Here is a 22,959-nt window from a genome sequence, read left to right as displayed (position 1 = left end):
ATGAGTAGCCAAAAATGAATCAATTAATGCTCTGTAGCCTGACAGAGCCATCTACTTCAGCCTCTGATGTGCTCTTGCCCTTTTGGGGAGGTGACACTCCAGTCTGACCCAAGCACGGCCAAGGAAGAGAAGCATTGGAAGCAAGTGGAACTTAGGGCAGCCTTCCTATAAATCATTGTCAACCTTGCTGAAGTGCTGGCTCTGAGTTCTCTCCTTCTTGCCAAGAACACACCATTTAATCTTCAGTGCTGGGAGATATCAATGTAATAACTGCAGTCATTAACACTGAATTAATGCCTGTGTTTAATGCTAGTCCAAATAACATATGTGAGGTGTTCTACTGCCCAGAAAAAAAATGAATACCACTTGAAGAACTTGGATTGTATCACCTTTGCAAAATATACAGCTATTCTGCAATCCATGCACAGTACAGTCTCATTATTTGGTAAAACTGCAAAACCCATACCTTTACTATACAAAATATCAAATAGGAAACCAATAATTCCTGTGAATTCAACCATTTTTCCTAAAATCTAATAATTTATTTACCTGTTTTTCTATCCTGACTCAATACTAATGACTTCGATTGATGTCAAACAAGCAAAAAATATTTGGTATTGATGCCAGCACTGATACAGTGGTAGCTCATTGGCCAAGATGGTGAAATCATATTCATAATGTTTAAATCCTAGATAGTCTTTTTTTTTGAGTATCTGCTTCTAAATTTTGACTTATGTCTATAACCCCAAGCTAAGTAGAGAAAAATATTAATTTTAAATTATTAATTTAAAATGAGAAAGGGCATGCATTTGAAATCATACAAGAAGGAGAAAGGTATCACTGCAATTGAGCAAAGATAATAGGCCCCTCCACCTCTCATTCATGAGATTCAGTGATAAATTAATTGTATGTTATTTATGCTTACTTATTTATGCTTACTTATGCTCGTATGTGACTTACAATGCTTATGGAAATTACTGCTTTTAGTATAAAAGGGAATATTGATTCAGATAGCAAAGGGAAAACAGCACTGAAGGGAATGTCCAGCAACTTTACACCTTTAAGTTCAAGAGAGTGAGCCCCAAGCCTGAGAGGAGATTAAGGGGCAAAGTGTGAAATCTGGGGGGTGGATTTAAGAGCTATAAGACATGTCTTTGCTCAGAGTTAGAAATCTGCCCAATGCTGACATGACGATGGGCATACCTTCATGAGTGTAAACAAAAGCAGATTTGCAGCACGTGGCAATCACCACGCGTAGTAGGTAGCCGTAATCCCAAAAGGATTAAAAGGATTAGAAGGGTAAAACAGAAATGCTGGATGTTGTGCTTCCCTGAGTTAGGCTGGCATTGCCTGCCCCTCCTGGAGGCTGTGCCTGCCCTGTGAGATGGGGACAGGCCCTGCAACGCAAACGGCACTTTTGACCTTCCTCATCTCTCAAGTGGTGATGTGAGCACCTGGCACAGAAACTGCAGAAACACCTAAAAAGACACTGGAACAGGAAAAGGGCTTGAGGTGAAGATTACTTGTGACATCCTTGAGAAAACAACATAGCAATTCCTTGTAGCAGTTAATTATTTGTCTCTTAAGTCATGAGTTTGTGATTTCCTCCAGAAATCTAAGTACCAGACAGGAACAGCTCCATACATGACAGCACCTCTATAGCTGCTTGCTACAGTAATTCCCATTTAATTGCATTTTCAAAACACATCTTGTTTCTTCCCTTCAGTTAGTAGCCACTGAAAAAAAAAAGTTTATAAAAAAACTTGTGTGAAAATTTTCAAAAATTATGAGTGATTTTTATGAGGCTTTTTTTTTCCAGTGTTGTTTTAATATTTTTATATTCTTTGTAAATGGTACAGAACAAGAATGTAGATAAACTCAGGAACCCTATTGAAGGGTAGAAAAATCTCACTCTGTGATGTCTGAAAGGAAATCAATGAACTGTGAGGGTATCGGTCCATTGCTTCCAGAAAGAACCAATCTTGAGCAAAGGACTTTGAATAATGGAGAATTTGCTCCTTATGTACAAATGCATTTATTCTGATTAGTCAGTTTTATTAAAATATGTCTGATTTCTTACCTGCTCATTGATCTAAATTACAGAAGTATTTAAATTTGATCCTTTTGGAAAATGAGGTGGAAAAAAGGAACGAGAACCTCCTGAAAACTATTGAAATATTCAAACTACTGAAATGGTGGATTCTTTTGGGGGTAGGGGGGGGCGGTTTCTAGTTTTTGAGGTTTTTTTTCCTTCCTTTAGCACTTGCTAAATGTCCAGATTTTAACACTTTAAAGAAAGAAAGAGAGGTTCTTTCACAGGTAATGCACTTCATGTTTCTGAATGAAACTGAATGCATCTGATCTGACTCCTTCTATCCCTTTTGCCTGAGGTCCTAATTTTGGGACCTTAGGACCTTTACACAATGTTGATTAAATCATGTCCCAACAGGATTTTGAAAAACCTTATATATTTAATCCCACTATTTTCCTTTGGGAAATGTATGGTTCTAGTACTTGATTAAACCTATTGCTGAGCCATTCCACACTTTTCCAGGAATAGCTGGAGTATATAGATATTTAAGGAATATCCTGGATTTGTAAATCAGCAGTAATCTACTTTTTCTTTCCAAAATCATTTAGATAGCAAAGCAGTGGAAAATAGACTGTACTTACTGAACCAGGTCTAGGGTAAGGTACTTTTCTTTCATAGAGAGCCCAGTGGTATTCAGGTCCTTCTTTATGAGCATATGGTCCATTGAAAGCTGCTCGGACACTTGCCATGTGGTAAACACATATAGCATATCCTCTGAATATATTGCTACGAAGCAAAATTTAAAGACATCATTAAAGCAATATGTCACATTATGTACAGATAATAGTGGCATTGTTATGTAATTAAAAAACGAGTCACATTTCAACAGCATTCAGGGAAAAGACACTTATTCTTTCCTGTATGCTTTTCTTCTAAATACTGCATCCAATGTTCTTCAAAAGTCTTTAATTTATTTGTATTCATAACAGTTCTCCAAGGAAGCTCTCTGTTGTGATGCCAAAATTTGATGATAGTGTACACAAACTCTAAATTGCTTGTTTACAAACACATAAAGCAAAACAGAGTGAACTCAGGTCCTGTATGTTTTTGATTAGTGACTTAAACACTTTAAGATTTTAACATTTTTCCTACTGCTTTTTGCTTGGAAAGATGGGAACCAACCAATGCTAACTAAAATAAACAGTCCTAAAATGATTCTTTTTTGTATTGAGCAGGAATGTCGGTTGGTATTATCAGTTAGATCAGATCACTTTATGTGGAACAATCCAGATAAAAGTTTTTATTTTTTTATTTGTTTTATTTTGTTCCAGAAGAATATTTTTTAGTTTTTTGGGTGGTTTTTTTTTTTTTTTTTGTTGTTGCCTTTTTTTTTTTTTTAAGAAGCATGAGTGCTCTCTACAAAGAAATTATTTCTGAAGAGATCCAGAAAATCTCAATTTGGTGCCCAACTTTCTCTATTGGCATCAAGGGCCATGAGGAAATGCCAGGTGTTTGCAACCCTAGAGGGTTGTTTTTGTTACTGAAAAAAAAAAAAATCAGGAGAAAGTGGCAAAAGCATAGGTGCTCTTTTCTACCAGTTACATCCCAAACTAACAGTCAGATTTCCAAGCTGAGAGTACTGAGTGCTTGCACCTGAGCTGGGCTGCAGTGGAAAAGGAAAAGGAGGCCACCAGTAACATTGCAGCTGCTGCTTTAGGCTTCACTAAGAACTTCATAGGAATTTAAGCTGCTATCCACTTAACCTTGAATTACAGTGGAGCTCTTAAAGGGAGACAGGTGGCTCTGGGATGCTGCTCTTATAAGCATGCAGATGTGCATTGACTTCGACATAGGAAATTGTCAAGCTGAGAAACACTTAATTAATTTGTGATCCAGATATACTGAATCACAGAATGAGACTGCAAGCCCCAGAGTGTTATAGAGAAGTTTTTACATTAACAAGGAAACCTGCTGTGAGTAGAACTGAGATAAAACTGCTTACTATATAGTTGCTAAGGGATATGCATCATCCAGTTTCTAGCTCATTAATAGACTGTTCAAACACTCCTATATGGCTTTTATTATTTCTTCTAGTTGTTTACCTTGTGGTGTTGAAGAGGCCAAATATCACTGGATTTTTGTTATCACGAGTTTGCAGCAAAAACACATCCTCTGTAAAATTTAAATGCAATGTTATTGTTAAAAACCTGCTTTTCTCACCCACCAAAAGAAAATTTATTGATTCTTGAAAGCATAATCATATTTTACTCATTTATTTCATTTAATTTTATGCAGATTTTAATCTTTTAAAAACAATGCAGTACATAAAGGAGTAATTGGTGATAGTGAACTCCACATGTGTAGAATTTCATATACATTGGAAACAACACTAACCACCATTCCCTGATAATGAATCCAAGTGCAATATTTGACAGGAAGATGTGTTATGATGAAGGTATATGCTTTTTTCCATTATTTCTAGTTGTTTGCTGTCTAGGATATTTACCTAATTCATCAAAATGTGTATCAATTCCATTTTTCCCAGGCACAGAGCAAACTAGTCTGGTTTTGAGGAAAGTAGTCCATTTATTGACGAGCACTCGCTGGCCTCCCATGTCATTCTGTGCAGAGAGAAACAAATGCCAGTGGTAATATGAATGAGTAAGCCTAGAAGCACAAACATGTCTGATGAATTAGCTGCTCATTATATTTTCTAATGTCAAAAGCATCCATTTGAAACCACATTTCCATTACTAGACTTATTTCTCTGGAGTCAGTTTTCAAGTAGGATTGCACTGATCAAGTCCAGGTCTCATTAAGATCTGTGGTTTTATAAGAATTTTTTAATTCTGCACCACATCTCTGGATAGTTTTAGCTATACAGCTGTTGCAAAGCTTTTTTTAATTGCTCATTTTTGCAAACTAGATATACTGAGTACATTACTGAAGTTTAGCTTTGCTTTAAGAGCACCTTTCAATGTATCTGGAAACTGAAGCCCTGAATATATCTATAGACCTGCTATTTACATGGTTTTCTAACAATTTCACCAACTTTAAATAACACCTGCCTTGCTACGGCTGCCTCACCTTTTTCTTGCTCTTGCAACTGTTGGGACTTTCAAGAAAAGGGAACATTTAGCACTACTTGCTTTAGGATGCATCCTCAATCTGTGGTCTTAAATTCAAGACCTGTGTAACTGGTCATCGAAGGCTCTGCAACAGGCTTGATAAACTCCTCATGCAAACAGAGATCTGTTTTCCTTAGTAAAATAGAAATATGCAGAGTACATGCCTCTGTGTTACAAAACCTGTTACTTCTCAGATGAAAATGTAAAATCTGAGGGAAAAAGCCAGTTCTTGAATCACCAGCTCAGTATTTTTTGTATTCACTAAATCAAATCTGAATTATGACACACAGCTGTGAAGTTAATGGCCAGATAAGTTTTGGAGAAGTGGAAGAGAAAGGTCAGTGGGATTCTGGTTTAACCCATAGCTAGAGATAAGACTTCATGGTGGATATATTGCAGAGTAGGGGGAACTATTAAAATAATCTATCCAGGCATATATTCAGAACAGAAGCCAAAGTATTCCAGCTTGGATCTTGATGCAGGTTGGAATCCAGAAATCCAAGTGGCTTTGTGAACATTAATGTTTGAGGCTGCAATTTGGTACTTTGCATACATCAGATGTTTTTAAGTTATATAGGAGTATCTAAGAAAGTTTAAGGGGCGTTATGCTCGTGAGCATACATGACAAATTCCACTTACTGAGGTGATAGAAAATAACTTGTATCTTGCTCTTTGCTCAATAGTTTTAGGAATCCTCTGAACTATCCCCTAAACTGCATTCCCTACAGTTAGGAGGGGGGAATACAAACTTTTTTTTAAATCAAAATCAGGTGTAAAGAAATAACTTTCTCCTTCCTTCCTTTAATCAAGCTGTTGTAGTCCCAGCAGAAAAATGGGAGAGCTCCTCTCATCAGCCTTACAATAGCTGGTTATTAGAAGAGGAAAGCACCCAAAATTCCTCAGTGTTTAGAGAGCACCAACATGGGCAGCTGGGAGATCGTATGTTAACAGTGCTCCTCTCCAGCAGCTGTCCAAGACCTTAGTGCTGTGTGTGGGGCCAGGGAGCCAAAAAGGGATGAGATCAACACACCAGGAGGAGGCCTGAGTGGGAAATGGAGTATTGAACGGAGCAGTTCAGGGAAGCAAAATCTTTCCTCGTGATCTTTCTGCTCCTGGTAAAACTTAAGTCTGTTTGTGGTAATGATTTGCTAGACAATTCGTCCTTTGTTCTAGTTTCTTATCTGCACAATCAGAGACAGGCTCTTACCGCACATACACGTCCCACTCTGGTATATATGGCATGAGTGCTTGTCTCAGCTTCCAAAGCTTTCTCAGTAAAGAAGAAATACACTTTGTTATCATCGTGGTCTTCATTGTCAGGAATCATGTATGAGCCAACAAATTTTGGTTCTTTAAAAAAAAAAATAAAAAGGAGTTGATTCCAGTAATTAAAATACTGCCTTACTTTTTCAAGCCTTATAGCCAGCCTACAGCAACTCAAAAATAAAACTAGAGGTAAGATCTCTGTCAGTCAGAGAGCAATAGGGTGATAGTAAATAGTAAAATAGTTACTAGCAAATAGTAAAAAAGGAGAGGGTTTAGTAGAATAGATAGATGATTAAGATGTAGATTATTTATTAACCTATTCTACATCTATCAGATGTAGATCTAATAGATGTAGAATACATTAATGCTGAAGTATATTTATACCTTCAATTGAGAAATTAATATCCCTTTGTATTTTTGCCAAAGACAGTTTTCCAGTCCCATTCTCTGTGTTTTACACACTTTAATTTGAACCAGGCTAAAACCAGGCTCATATTTGCACAGCAATCTGTGACCCCATGCAAACCAGAAATGGTCCAGCCATCTGGAGCAGCCCTGGTTCCAGCTCCCTCTGCCCCCAGACCTTTGAGCAGGCGCTCGTTGTCAGGCTCGGTGCGGAGATGCGCCACGCGGTTCACGGAGCGGAACACAGCCGCGTCTCTCCCCCAGTAGTCGCTGTAGAGACCAGTAAAAAGCTCACCACCTGCAGGCCAGACATTCAAATAAAAACCTAAAATGAAACAGTTTGGTAATAATCTACAAATTAATTTCAGTTCATGTTGTCGGAACCACATTATAAACATGGTATGCGCTAATTATTAGGCTGAGAGGTTTTCCAATCAACCTACTGGAGCTGTTCCACTTCACCTGGAATAATTACAGTTTGGGAATAACTTGCTGGCTGAGGGCATTCTGTGTTCAGTGAACACAAAAAAAGGCACTATTTTTCTCTGGTCCAGCAATAACTTGTTTTCCTAGCATTGAAATATTTACCAGCGCAAGGACAGAACCAGACTTCATCCATCCTCCACAACTGGTGATTAATAGTTCTTGAAAAATTTATGAAGGCAGAAACTGGGTCTCATTTTCAAAAGAATTAGATGTTATTCACAAACTAAGAAGTCATCAGAAAATTTAGAAATAATACACTGAATGGAAGATACTGTTGAAAAATAAATATGTATATAGGTACAATTTAATATGTTCAAAAATCAAGCCTGCCTCCAACCCCTTTTAAATTGTGATATTGGATATATTTTACTTTGGGAAAATGCCATCCATACTTCAACCTTTCAGTATTGCATGGAAAATATTACCCTTAACTGACTAAGCATAAACAATAACTTATTTAATATCCTTGTGGACTTGGATCACAATTTTTTTATCCCCAATTTAAGAAGCAGAGAGCTTCAGCAAGCAGTTGTCACTAGGTGGCAACCTTATACTACAAAATAACGCAAAAGGAATTAAACTGCACAAGGAGAGGAAAATAAATGATTTCCAGTTGAAGGCTAATCTGAGTGGAGGCTTCAGTGACACAGCTTCCTGCACCCTAATCCAAATAAACATGACTGATACATCCAAATAACGTTTGCTGGCACTTACAAAAGATTATAGCAGAAAGCAAGAATTTTGTTCGCAGGTCTCCCGCCAAGTGCGAATTTTGTTTCTCTTAAGAGAGACACATGAATTGAATGGTGGTATAATTGTGAATGATCATTCTGAAAAGTTAATATTTTGGCAGCTGGGTCTGATTCCAACACCTCTGCTGAGCCAGAGCTGAGCACAGTTTTGCCTTAGGCTTCATCACATACAGAATGGTTATTGCCCCGGAAAATACATGGTTGAGATGTACTGTAAAATACTGGCAAGTGAAGCAAAAAGTATAAATTATAGCATCTGTAGAAATGAAGGTTGCCCAAAACTAATAGAGAACTTTATTTTTGAACTTTATTCTACTAAACTGTAGAATTTGTCAGTGTCTTTATAATTTTATTTGTTATAAAAATCCCTAATTAATTAGTTACATTAGTCATATATCCCCTTTTGGGAATTCCATTGGAAAAATATATCAGACTGGTTGGTATTCTTTTTAGTTTAGGTGGTGTGTAATGAAAAACAGGACATTTTATTTTTCAGAACTATAATGTATCTTGGAAAATGCAACAATGTGGAGTAAATGATCCATCACATATTGCCAATGATCAGGATTGACATCTGTGAATCCAGATGTTCCCAAGTTAAATATGAAGTCTATTCCTTCTGTTTGACATAGGTACAAAATGTTGTTATAAATAAATAACTTGCTGGTATGGCATTCTAGTGTATACTGAAGAAATTATGACTGATTGAATCTGTGAGATCCTGAGGGGAGAAAATGGAAGTCCCAGTCCTGGAGAGATATTGTTCCATATTTTACAGATACAGAAATTCAATCTGACTTTTACCTTGAGCTGTTACAAAACTAAATATAAGTATCATGTGTGAGCAGATAGGTCACTTCACCTATGAACAACAATGGGACAGTACTGACAAATGTGACTATCAAATATCTCAGCACAAAAACATTCTGCATAATGTTGAATAATAATAATTCCAAGATATTTTGCACTTTTGACACTAAGAGGGTCTTATCTTGTCCTTTTCAATACTCTTTTGTATAAAATGTAAGTTACAAATTTTGAGCACTGCTAGGTTTTTACAGGTGCTAACCAATTCCAGATTTACAGATAACCTAAGATTGAGGCTTGAAGAATTCTGGAAGGATTTCTACTTTTTTCTCCTCCCTTGAAAAACTACTATCACATATGAATTCAATCCTTTCTTGGTTGCAGGGTTTCATATTGCTGCACATCACACTGATTAACCTCCACCTTCCCCTAAAAATCAGCTGAGTAACTTCAGAGAACTTCACTACTCCTCCCCTCTCCCAATCTAACCTCAGATTCACATTAAAATGCTACAATATAAGTTTTGTAAATCAGGTTAACAGGCTGGTTAATCGTGTTCTAAAAAGAATAAAAAGTTTCTCCTTTCCTTATTTAAGCAAACAGAAAACTCCCATGGACCTCAAAGACCACTTTTAGCTCAAGTGATACACATATACTTTTTAGCTAGCATTTTTTTCATCTTTCAGCTAGCATCTTTTCAAGCTAACAAATATATCGAAATTTAATGGTGACCATTTTAAAATACCTTCATTTTGCCTTTTATTCAAGGCAAATTATTAAAAAATTAAAATGCAATCTTTTTCTTCTAAATCCTTCAAAATTCCTAGATGACAACCCTAAAGCAAAACAGATTGAACCATTTAAATTAAATTACTCATAGAAAAGATTTCTACTATAGAAAAGATTTCTATAAATTGGCTGCTACCACCTTAAAGGTGGTATGGTTTTTGTACCTGCATGAAATTGGAAGGTATAAATGCAAATATAAGCTATTATTCATCAGTGTAAAATACTATTCATTTGTGTAAAATGGAAAATTTATTTTATGAATAAAGCATTAGAATGTGTAGATGTAATGAGTAGAACACAAACTGCACCTTTCATGCATTTCTTTGACTGTCAATCAGTTATTACTCACGTGATGAATAAAATCAGAAGACTAATTCACATTTTAGAAAAATGATACTTTTGGCACTATGAAAACAGAAAATTTTAAAAATCCCTGTTGTTTAACTGGTAAACCAGTACCTCTATATATTTGTATTTTCTGTCTTTCACTCAAGTATTTTGTCTTTTGTTTTGAGAAAAATATGTATTTTGGTCTGGACTAGAAGAAATGACACAAATACCTAACTTTTAAAACTGTAAAAGAAGAAAATACTTTTGGAATGGATTCCCTGGATATAAACCTATTCAGATGTACTTTAGGATTTTCACCACTTTCTTCTGATATATTGCAGGTAAGAATATGTGGACATAAACTAATTTCTCAGCTAATGTGGTCTAAGTTAATCAGTGTGCAAGATCTGGTATCAAAAATAGATTTGGCTATTGAAAACAGATGGAGGAGATCATTAGGAATAAAAGTCCAAAAGTTTTATATACCATTGAGCTAAACATAAACATTTTATTCAGCCTGTCTGCCATCCAATTTCCATTCTGTTTCCTGATGCTGGCAATAAATTAATTGTTCATGTATTGAGGAATTCATCACAAGCTACTTCACTAGTGGGTAAGATAACCTACAATAATGCTTACAACAACACAGAAATTTCATTTTAAAGCCAAGTCACAAACTGTTTTCTTGGAGTGGGTATTTTAACTCTTGTGTTGAAATACATACAGAGATGGGGAAAAGGGATTATCTTTCTTCCTAAATTAATCCAGCTAAATCTGGTCCTAAATGGTTATGGGGCAAATGATCTTTCAAGATCATAATTTTAAAAGCTTTTAAAACTTTATGAGATGCATGTAAAGTTCTCTTTTTAGCCTAATCCTCACTGTTAGTCAATGGCCATGCTGGTGTAGGCGCTGTGTTAATGTGAGGGGCAGAGGTGGGAGCAGGTTTTGAACACTTTCCTTAGGAGGAAGGAGGTGCTGGGGTGGGCTTTGCTGACAGGTTGGTATAAAACCTTTCCATGGATGTGCACATTGGCTGAACCTGCATCAGAGAGTGCAGACAGCTCTGGGCTGCAGCCTCCAGGACCATGCTGACTTCATACCTGGAGCAGATTCCACTCTCTAAGAAAACTGAAGTGCATGAAGAAGAATTAAACCTCCAAGCACAGGAAGAAAGACTGGAAGAACAGTCCTGGGAGGTGCATGGTGCAGTCTGCATCTCCTACCATTGGTAACGTTCATCATGAGCCGACCTCAGTGCCTGTCTGAATGAAGGAGCACCTCTTCCCTCTCACTGCATTTGGCATTAGAAGTCTTTTCCTTCTCAAATGTCAGTTAAAAGATTATTATTCACTGTGTTTGCATCTAGGTCTTCCAAACTTTTCAACTGGCTACCTGCAGAGACAAAGGACATACATCCTGGAGTCTAAGGTGCAGCATTTAATTCTGTGTACTGCGTGTCTCTGGGTAGTAGAAGTTGGTAGAATAAAATAGAATAAATGGAAATTCAAACTTCCTTAAAATATTTTTCCTAAGTGTTGGAAGTGTTCAACCCCAATAGTTAAAATATGAAACAAATAATATAATAAAGTCTTGGAAGAATTTTCTTATGCTTTTAAAATATCATTGCATGATAACTTGAAATTGTAGAATTTCCTAATGGATAGCTAGAAAAACAGCCTCTAAATAATTTCTTAGTTTTGATGAAGAGGTGAAAGTTAGTCTGGTTTTTGTGAGTATCAGTGATCTGACAAAAATATTATTTCCTCCAGTTAATCATGCTATATTACAGAATTTTTAGCTTTGTCAGATATCTTTGCCAAAGGACCCCCAAGACTCTAATCAGATTTTACCAGGGAAGAGTAAAGGAATTATTTTCTCCTTCAGATAAAAATACGAGGATCCATAGGACCTCCCATAATTCAGGCAAACTCCTAAAGCCCAGTGGGACAATCTGGCTTCCATTTAAGCAAATAAAATTCAGATTGATCTCACAGTAGGAACATGATCAGGTTAATTTATTTACTTAGTTCTATCTCAGGAAAGGTTGAGAAGGACTTCAAGATTAGACCATGAGGTTTCAGGGAATTACAGCAATTCCATGAGTCTTTGTTCCCAGGCTAAGCTGAGACTGAAATCTGTCAAAAACTGTAGAAACAATTTAGAAATAAGGGTGGGATAAAAGCATGACAATCTGTGCTTCGTGGATTTTGAAGGGTCAGGCAAAATACAATATGATTTTCTGATTCTCCTATGACCCAATAACTCTTAAGAATTAGAGGTCTAATTTACTTTTTTCTAATGAAATTAAAGGATATTTTGATGAATTCCTGCAGTGTAAAAGATTTGTCATTACTGCTGAAGATTCTTCTTTTAATTAATTTGTTGATGTAAAGGAACAAATAAACCTAGCATGTAAAAATACAACTGTCACTCATTACCAATATTTCATCACCACCATGGATGAGAAATACCACTGTAATTAATCATCAGAGAATTTAATACCCTGATTTTAAGATGCACAGACAAATGTAAATATGAAAAAGGCCCTAAAGTCCTCTTTTTTATCCCTGAAAAATAGAATAGTTACTTAGTCTTTAGCTTTTTTTTTCTAGCTCTTTATTTTAATCTATATGCCTTTTGAATGCTCAGTTTCTGTTCATGTTTTCTAAACCCAGAAATGGTTGTGCTGCTCCCTAACTCCATCTAGCATTTACCATTTACCTGCTGTTCCAGGCTATTTTTAGTCACTGTACAGTCAGTCAGTAGTGCCAAGACTGTCTTTGCTTCATCTCACAAAATGTTTTAAGAAAACATTTCTTGAGGAAAGCCCATATGGTTTGCTATATCACAGCTCCAAAGATCCCAGTCCTACAGTGCTACCCTTCCCAGCAAGGCCCAGAGGAGCACTATCTCAGCACAGCTTCCTGGCAAGGCAGGACTTTGATTGAATTCTATTTTTATATATTTTGAGCATAAGATCAACTCTTCTAACACAGAATCACCAGTTTGTGATAGTTTTGTTAGAAGACAGCATTGAAATGAAAAAAAAAAAAGAAAATTTTAAAATTTTTAATTTATATAATCAATAAAGCTCGATATAAAAACAGTTAAATTCACATTTTTGCAGGGTGCTTGTTGCTCAGATTAATCTCAGTACATGAAAACAAAAGCGGTGTAAATGACTAAGCCAGTCATGCTCCTTTGCTTTTAAGGAAAGCAGGAAATGATTATTTCCATAATTACACAACAATCAATTACCTCCAGGATGGCACATGTCATTCAACATTTCCCTTCAGTGAGCCGCCCCTGCTGTGGGTAATGCTGCCTGGAATGCAATATTAACGTGGGCAGCACCACGAGGATTGAGTCTGACATGTGGAGGATTGCAATGAAGGCTGACAACACTTTCTGTGCTGGAGAAGGAGACCCAGAGTGACAGACTGACAGGACTGTGAGGCTCGTGACATAAAGATCATTACCAATTAAGATGGAGGTGAAGGAAGAGCTGGGGTCAAAAGGGCACCTGCCTCGTCCTCTCTCAAATTTGTGCGATTCCAGTTGAAACAGATGATCCTTAAATTAAAAACAAAACAAAAAAAAAAAAGACAGAGAACACCGTAAACCCTACAGGCAAAGAAACACAGTCCTTAGTGACAAGCTTTAACTTGGTTATACCTTTGTAGAGGATTGACTTCATTAGGGAGAAAACACGATTATGGTTGCTCACTGATGTACTGGTAAAAATTCTCTGGGTTTCTACAAATCACCTTTGTTGTGCACTGCCCAAAAAGAATCAGAAAGATATGCACTAAAATTGCACTTTTTTAATTTCTGTGGGAGTAGGGAGGAAAGATACCTCTATCTTTTCTCCGAATTATCTAAACATTAAATAGATATCTCTCCATGGAATGTGTTTTCCCCCTTTAAACAATTTTTTTTTCCCAGTAGTTGTTAAATATATCAGACAGTGTTATCTTCTCTTCATAGCTTGGAGATGTTTATATATCTTCTTCACAGAAGTATGTTTAGGAATGAATCCCCAGTTATGGTTTTCAGAGCAGATGTGATTTCTTCAGTGGATTTAACAGAATATCGGTATAAAAAAATATTGGCAACTTGGTTTAAGTTGTCTGTATAAGGCTGTAAAGACTGAGAAATCATTTACAATTTAAATTTTTATTTGCAATGGTACTTTTGTCTCAGCTTTCACAGAAAAGCCCATTAATGTCTGATTAAAATATCAAGTGAGAGCACAATATTTTTAATTTAGATATTAACAGAAAAGCACGCCAAAAACAGAGAAAGGGAAAATAAAAGGGCAAATAGATAGAAAGCTATGAAAGCTAGAAAAATATCTGCCACACAGCCATCAAATGTGTGACAAGCAAATATTTTGATAATTTAGTAGTTCCAGTTCTGTGTAAAGTTTTGCTCAAAAGTCCGCTGAAATGCAGATTATATCAATATATTGGATAAATGTAACCTACCTGTTCATTAAACTAAATCTCAGGTTCATGTTCCTAATATATGAGGCAAATATTTTGTGAGGCATAAAGTTACATGCAACAGGAAACCAAATCCCCGAGAATTTTGAGAAATATTTGCCTCAGTCTCTCCCATACAGAACACATTATCAAAAACTTCCAAGGGACTTTTTAGTCATAAAAATCAAGTTTTATTAGACTGGACTTTTTACATTTTTATTACACTAACTCAGAATTTGCACAGAAAAAAAATCTTGATCATCTAAAACATAAAAAATTCTCAAGCAAGTGCAATTGCCCCAGAAACTAAATTAATATTCTCTTCAGGTGACTTCATGACAGTTATGCTCTTCTGCATAAAAATCCCACGCTAAAAAGACAAGGACCAAAGAAGCAGAGGGTGGAAAAATGAGAGATAATAATACTAGTAATAAAATAATACTTTAAAAGGACAGAAAGAAAAAAGATATTAGGAAAATGAAAAGTTGTAGAGCTCTTAGTTGCCTCTAATTGACAAATAATTGAATCTTTATGTGCATTTTATTTAAAAGAGTCAATCCTAAATTTATCATAAGCGCCTTGACTTCAAAGCATTATTCACATCTTAATCCCCAGAACACACAAGCTGATGTACCTGTCCTCCATTCTCAACTGTCTAAATCATACATGTCATTTTGCTGCAACTTCTGGTCAAAGAGAAATATTCCTAGTAGTTAGAGAGCTTCTATAAAAATGGGATACAACTCAGAATGCAGTTCTGCAAAAAGAGGACTTTTGTTTAATGTGTACTTGCAGTGAAAAAGTAAAATGAAATGAAATGAAATGAAATAAAATAAAATAAAATGGAATAAGGAAAAAGCCATACAAATTTTAGGAAATGGACCTAAAACTCATGAGGTAACCAAGCATTTTTAATCTCACCTCTCCAGAAGTTTCTTTTTTGGCCTAGCCCTGGTTGTTAAAGCTGATGTAGCAGAAAATAACTGTCTTGGGTAGAGACTTATGGTGTAGGAATATTGTTTTATGCTGTATCAGCAACAATTTCACATCAGTAGTAACTATTCCCCCTCTGCTGTGGGTAAATGTCAAACAATGAAGAAATATTTCCCTGTGTGTGGAAATCTCAGTCCCATTCCATACTTTTCAAACATCACATACCATGTATTTTTCAAAACTAAATACTGTAACATTTTGAGTCAACAATGGATAAAAAAAGAGTGAGGTGAACTCAGGAAGGAAAAGAAAAACTTTCTGAAATAATGAAAAAGTACTTGGGAGTCATAATGGCATAAAAATTGCTGTAAAGGAAATATTTCTAAAAACCATCTGAAGTTAGGTCTTCTCTAGTTGGGTATTCAATATAAAGTTACTCATGAAAGAGTTTCTCCTCCAGGACCTCAACTAAACTATTTGTCAGTTAATTGGTTAAATAAAGATTTAGAAGCAAGTGGAGAGACAAATCAAGAGTTAAAAATTGATAGATTATTCTGCTCTTCCTGGTCTATAGTTTGTGGCTCTCATTCTGTCCTGCACAGGGAATAGAAACTGAAAGCTGTCCTGCTCTTGGAGGAGACATGATCCCACCAGGTCATCATAAAACACACTTCATATTTTGGTCTTCCCCTGACGAAATGCCACTGGTCCTCACAGCAGGGAGATGTGGCCAGCAGGGGATGTGGCCATCTCCTGGATGATGTAGAAGAGTTTTCATCACTGCATACAAAATTGTACCAGCACAATGAAAAAGCTGCTAATGTAGTTAATAATTTCTCTGAGAACCAGCATTAAATCAATGGTAAAGACAAACCTATCTCTTTTAACATTTATAACATGAATGGGTTTAGAACATCTAACTATGTGACTGTGGAATGAAAACGCTAAACAATATGCATAGCATCTATTAATTGTCTGGAATTTATGAATTAGGATTGTAGCCTAAATATATAATGTGTGAATGTGTGTTAACACTATGAATATAATGTAAACACTGGGGGTAGAAAAAAAAATTGGATTTCAGTGCAATTTGGAGGAATTTTTAAGAGGAGGTCACTAGTTTTGATATAAAGCAGGATGTGCAGCTCATAAATGCTCGCAGACACATGTAACTGTCTGAAAAGTTGCTGAAAATGTAAGCAATGACTCCTCCAAGAGAGATTTTCCACCTTCAGATTTTAGGACAGCATGCCAAATATTCCATGGTTGCAATAAGTTATTCCTGTCACTGGAGCAAGTAACTGAAGTTCAGGTGTAAGATGTGTCAGCTTCCATGGGATGCCAGTTTAAATGAAATAACCATTGCACATTAATAATCAGCTTTGAAGGCTAATTCCATAATTCTAACCCTCCTTGCAGCTTTTGACATTGAAATCCCTTGAGAAACATCAGAGTAAAACTGACAGTTTCCTCACAGATTATACAGCCCATCAATTCAACATCACAAGTTATTTTATGGGCATTTTTCAGTGGTTGGGGTAAAAACCATGCAAAAGCACATATGGAGGGCTGGGAGTGGAATTTCATGTTTCTACATGTAGCTTGGGAAAAGAAAGGGGCTTCTGGGTTTGATTTATGATACCAGTGACTCAGGAAATATAATATACTTTCAACTATTATTAAAATAATAATGTTCTTTTAAAGAAATAGAAGATATTTTTAAAGCATCCAACATTTTGCCACTAACTTGATATGAATTGATAATTTCAGGCAGTGAAGGCTAGAATAATGTGGGCTATACACAATGGTGAAAGAAAAGGTCAAGCAGAGGCATTAAAATTTAAAGACTGAATTTAACTTTTGTTGCAGAAAATTGCTTTCACTAATGCCAAGTGCTGCTTTGCTCTGGGTCAAGACAACACTTATGCATGTGATTAATTTAAAACATATGCTTACTTCCATTGCTGTTCAGCAAAGTACCTAAGCCTATTCTGAACATTAATACAATAGCTGTATCTTTTCCCTAAACTGGGGACTTCAAGATACAGAGGTTTTAGTTGTGTTTTCCTAGGATATTATTTTTATGAGAGAAAAATAATTTGATTTTCTGCCAGAATTTGTGGTGTTTTGGTTATTTCACTTTAAATTTTATTATTTTCCACACAACAAAAAAAAGTGAAACATATCGTATAGGCATTTTTTAAAGGAGATTGAAACCTTTTCATAATCTTTAATTACACCCTTAACTGTGTATGCATTTGTTGCAACAGTCATACTGACATGCTCTGCTCTCAAGGAGGCCTGTGCATTTTTGTGGTTGGTAGAGTTTTTTTTGGTTTGGGTTTTTTTTTTTTTTCTAGTGTGTGGTATATTTTGATTTGTGTTTTGCTTTTTTTTCCCTAACAATTCCATATTGTTTACCTTGCCAGGTATTAAATCATATTTAGAGTACAGTGGGGAAAGTCTGTGAAGATTTTTTAAAGTATATTTTTAGACACAGGCTATACAACTTAGTACTGCTCTAAAGCACTGGAAAATATTCTTTCTCAGCTTTAATGATCTCATAGTTCTTCAGCTTAGAGTAAAAATGACATTGCATACAAGAGCTCTTTGTTGCTATCCATTTCTAGGGGTCATGTAATTTATACTTTTTTGAAGATAACTAGAAAAAGGAGGTTGAAATGGAAGGCATAAAAATAGACAAAATAGAGATTCTCTGCTTTTGCAAAGCTATGAGAAATGTTCTTTTAAAACTGTTAATAAAGCCACATGGTGCCAGTGTCATACATGTTGCACTCTTTTTTATAATCAAGTAATTCGTAAGCCATCAAAAATGGGAGTGTACATTGCACTTCAGTTTTTGTCATGATCAAAAAATTTCTAAGCATTCACTTAGTATTCAATCACTCACATGAGAAAAAAAATCCAGTTACACCAATGAAATGCTTTACAAACCTCACCTTGATTTCCATTCTCTTTCACACTATAATGGTTTCAATATCAATTCACAGATAAATTTACTTTTTTTGCAAATATTCTTTTGTTTTGTATATTCTCAAAATAGTATTTTTCACATATTTTCTCTTTCTTTTATACTTATCCTTACATTTTTATTTCAACATAGACAGACACACTGATTACACTGTGCAGAGGCTTCTTTTAGGAAGGTTGAACCTTGACTTCCCCACTTAAAAAAATAAGCTGAAAGATCACAGAACATGTCTGTAAATCAGCAGAAAATACAATTTAGATATAAGTTTCCAAAGTGAACATTCAACTCTACGAGCTGCCTTAATCTGTACACTTGCCTCATCAAGAAGGCAAGTGGTAAAAGAGATTTACAGGAAAATAGGCTGTCCTTGTATAACAGCAGAAAATAACTTACTGGGTCAGAAAAAGGTGTCTCATATAATTTAGCCCTTTGTATTTAAGCAGACTAAATTCTGTTGTTAAGAAAAATGTGCATTAGCATTATCTGATAAATATAGTCCAAAAGATTAGCTAGGTGTCTAGTTCCTACAAAGCCAACTAATTCATTGAAAAATTAAAAAACTAAACCCAGTGGAATATAATTGAGTCTGTATAAAGGAACCTGTGCTCCGAAAACTTACAATAATACTAATAAGTTCCTATTGCAACACACTGCCCTATTTAAGTCACCATAAAACAGGCACACAGGTATATGGGTGATCAAGACAAGGATGCTCCAACAGGGAAAGAGCTTTTCATGTAATACCTTCTTGAACTAATCCAAACATTAATTTTCAAAAGGATCTAAGCACTGGAAAAAAATCTCTTCTTGTTGTCAGAGGATTACTAACTTTTAAAATTATACCTTCAGCATTCGCTCAACTTTATTTTCCAAGCCAAATGGGGATACAATATTAGGAATAGAGTCCTCAAACACTGTCTGCAATAGTCAGGTCTCTGCTATTTGACATAATTAAGATTATTTGGGAGGTATTATTTCTTCTGAGGATCTGTTTTCAATCCTCTTTACTATCCACTGACATACTGAAAAGATCAATCGCCCTATGGGATGAGAGTGCATAAAATATTATAGACATTAAATCCTCCCTAAAAATTCAGATGCATTTTTCAGGTCTGTGCATTTTATTCCACAGTCAAATGATTAAGACATATTGGGCTCCAATCTGAAAATGTGTTTCAAATCTGGAGCTATGTCAGACTGCTGTCTGAGTTTGCAAAAGGATTAGCAATTTGTGACTTGTGTCAAAATATCTGGCCTAAAGTGACAGAAATAATATATTTTCCTGACTTAATGAATGTGAAAAAAATCTGGCAAAAGAAAAAAAGATCCCACCACAGCACACATAGAAATCAGAGGTATTTATCCTTAGCAGTTCGCAGTGTTTCAGCAGAAGTGATTGCACTGATCAGAATTTTAGCAGGGACACCTTTGTGTGACCTTGAACTGGTCACATAAACTCATTAGGGGTCTTATGGCAAGGAATGGAGCCATTAGAAATGCTGATTACATTGCACTAATGTGATAGTTAATATGTATGAAAGGGTCTCTAGAATTAAAATGTATGAGTAGCTGTATATGGTGATATAGTCTTATAACCAAGTGAAAGAGAAGGTAAAGACAGTCCACAAATGCTGACAAAAGTGAATTGATTTCTGTGGGGAAGTGCAGAGTGCTCTTTACACAGAACCCCACTAACCAAGGCTTTTTCTCTTCCATGGCTCTGACAGACTAAACCTGTGCTGAGATTGTGAGGGTCATATCAGAGCAAATACCAAATAAACCCCTCTCTAATGACCTAATGTAATGATTGCTATCATAACAACTGGGCACGAAGGTCGTGAAGAAATAAAAAAGGAAGGATGCAGCTCTAAGGTTTGAGCTTCTATCTAGGCTTTGGTGGTGAAAGGAGGAAGAAATGTGTTGGACATGAAAATTACAGCTACATTAAACTGGGAATGGGGTTCAGAAGGACTCACATACCCTGTTCCATCTGTCTCCATGGAGCGGAGCCTTAGGCAGCCAACAGCCCTTTCGCAGAGCTTCAGCTGGACTAAAGGGCCATTCTATAAAAAAGGGCAGAGGAGTGGATCCACTGACTCCCAATGACACAGATGAACTGCTAGCAACATTTATTTTTACTTTCTATATAGATATCAATCCAATAAGAAAAAATATCACTTATATATCATAGGAGGATTATACAATATTAAGAGTTCATCTCATAATGTAAAAATATTACTGATTTTTTTTTCCTTGTTTTAATTATGATAACACCTTATTGATTAGTAAGTCTATTCTTTAAGCAATGATATAGACTTCACCAGGTGTTGTCACTTAGAAAAATACTTTATCACACAAATAACTGTGGCAGAATCTAAAAATCATTATAATGAGAGCTGGAACATTTTAGTTACCCCCATCAAATTACCACACAGGTGGAAGATTTCTTTCTCTGTGGGATAACACTATTATTCCTCTGTATGGATTCATTCTCCCTGGACCATCTGTGTTTAATCTTGCAAAGGGGCAGGGGTAATATGATGGAAAATCCATTTCATATGGCTGATCAATTCACATACTCTACCAATCTCCCAAATTGAACTTACACTTCACGTATGGCCATATTTAGCCAATATTCAAAAGTAATGAATGTTATTCACCTCATTTATGGATGGAGAGCACTTTCAAAAAACTTGTTGTCTGTTATAAATGTAAGAATGATAAGAGCAACTGTGCTGTTACAGAATACCTGACTTTCTCCAGAGGATTTCACTAAGTATGTAGGTATTTGATAAACAATGTGCATTGCAAAATTGTTAAGAAATACCAACAGTCGACATATATTAAGGCACAGTTCTTATGAGGTATCATTGATGAATCCTTTTACTGAACGTTTCCCTAAGTTTTATTATTGCTAGAAAGATTATTTTTTAATTTAGCAGTGATTTAAACAATCACATGATTTCTTTCCTAGTAAAGTTCACAAAAGTACTGAGGAGGCCAAAACAAGAAAGAGAAAAGGTTAATGAGAGCTCAGGTTATGGAATGCTTGGAATACTGAGTTAAAGGTCAGAAGCTTGCTAAGTAGATTTTAACACAACCATATCTAAAGTGTTGCATCTTGGAATAGGGAACAGAGTTTGTATCTGAAGCACATCAGAGCTCCCTAGAAGGTGGAAGTTCAGATCCTTCTTCAGGCTGCTTTCATGCATTAGACTCAGGTGCCTCATTTAGGATCTTGGCCATCCCAATGCCTTATTAAATCTGACACTGAGAGGCAACACCAGCAATCTTTTCATTTACCTTGATATACAAGACTGATAATTAAGTGCCCCAGAAAAGTGTGTAACCTGGGATAACTCTGTGCTCAAGTGAAGAACACTGGGTCAAGTGCAAACTGCTAAAAAGAGATTTCTCATTGAGATACCGTGCCAAGAACTCAGCACTTGAGTCCGTGAATGAGGAATCTCAAACAGAGGTGGGGCAGCGACCTTGCCTGCACACACACCATGGAATAGCATGTGTGATTCTAGTGTCTGCACTTCCAGAAGATGTGAAAATACTGCAGAGAGTTCACAGGAAGGACACAAATAAGACTGAGGAGTCCTGGTGATAGGAGGTTTAAGGAGCTATATTTATTCAGCTTATCAAAAAAAGTGAAGAGGTGGCTTGATCTTTGTGCATAGGTACTTACATGAGGAAAACGTGGAAAAGATAGTGGGAGATTTTAACTTTGCTATCAAAGGAATATCAAGGTTAAATGACAGGAAGCTGAAGTTAGACAAAAAATTGACCTTAAATAAGTGGCTATTTCCTAACACTAAAAGTAATTAAATATTAGAACAGCTAATATTGAGGTCAGAGAAATAGTGGTGTTATGCCTTTCCCCCTTTTGCAGCACAGCACCTCTGTTGTTTGCTGTGAGCATATATGTTGTCTTCACCATTATTTTCTGAGTTAGATACCATTTTACCCTCTCTTGAAATGTATGCATATTCAACTTCCAGAACATGAAATGCTTTAACCTAAAAAGTGTGGGGTGTATCGATGTTTTGGTGCAATTTGGCAGTCTCTGGTGTGAGCATGCAGACCAGAAGATATAAATGAACCCCTCTGGTAAAAGATTTTATGACATGTGTCACCCACTTGGATGAACTTCATATCTGTTTAGTGGATGGTGCTCCAAATGCTGACTTTTCACCCATGCAGAACACTGTGTCTCTGAGCAAATATTTTCAGGGCAAGAATTTGTCACACATTCTATCTGATGAAGAGATGACCAACACCCACTTCTATTTGGTCAGTGAAACCAAACCAGATGTTCCTCCCCCTTAATCCTCTGAAAACAGTGTGGAGATGAGGTACTAGGAGCAAGCATGGAGAGGGATCAACTTGGCAGGTCATTGCTTGTTTTGATTATGAAAATACGTCAGAAACAACTTTATTATTGTAAAATAATAGATAGAAATATGTCTACAATTTTGCTTCTCAACAAAGCTGGAAGAATAATGACATTATCATGTGCTGGTCAAGAGCAGAAGATTTATGTCAT

The 22,959-nt window shown here is 36.0% G+C and overlaps 1 protein-coding gene across 1 annotated transcript in view; it reads right to left on the bottom strand.

Moving 5' to 3' along the window:
- The window catches only part of SEMA3E (semaphorin 3E), a 130,920-nt gene that overhangs the window by 21,601 nt on the left and 86,360 nt on the right, over positions 1 to 22,959 (bottom strand). The window contains exons 5-10 of the mRNA XM_059472917.1: positions 13,478 to 13,571; positions 7,010 to 7,129; positions 6,368 to 6,510; positions 4,539 to 4,653; positions 4,135 to 4,204; positions 2,674 to 2,818 (exon numbers count right to left, since the gene is read on the bottom strand). Of these exons, the coding sequence (XP_059328900.1) occupies positions 2,674 to 2,818; positions 4,135 to 4,204; positions 4,539 to 4,653; positions 6,368 to 6,510; positions 7,010 to 7,129; positions 13,478 to 13,571 (687 nt within the window). The remainder of the gene's footprint in view (positions 1 to 2,673; positions 2,819 to 4,134; positions 4,205 to 4,538; positions 4,654 to 6,367; positions 6,511 to 7,009; positions 7,130 to 13,477; positions 13,572 to 22,959) is intronic.

The sequence above is a fragment of the Ammospiza nelsoni genome, chromosome 5, assembly GCF_027579445.1.
Source record: "Ammospiza nelsoni isolate bAmmNel1 chromosome 5, bAmmNel1.pri, whole genome shotgun sequence".
In the NCBI taxonomy this organism is placed as follows: domain Eukaryota; kingdom Metazoa; phylum Chordata; class Aves; order Passeriformes; family Passerellidae; genus Ammospiza; species Ammospiza nelsoni.
The sequence above is the reverse complement of the archived record's forward strand: the minus strand, read 5'-3'. Positions and strand labels throughout refer to the sequence as shown.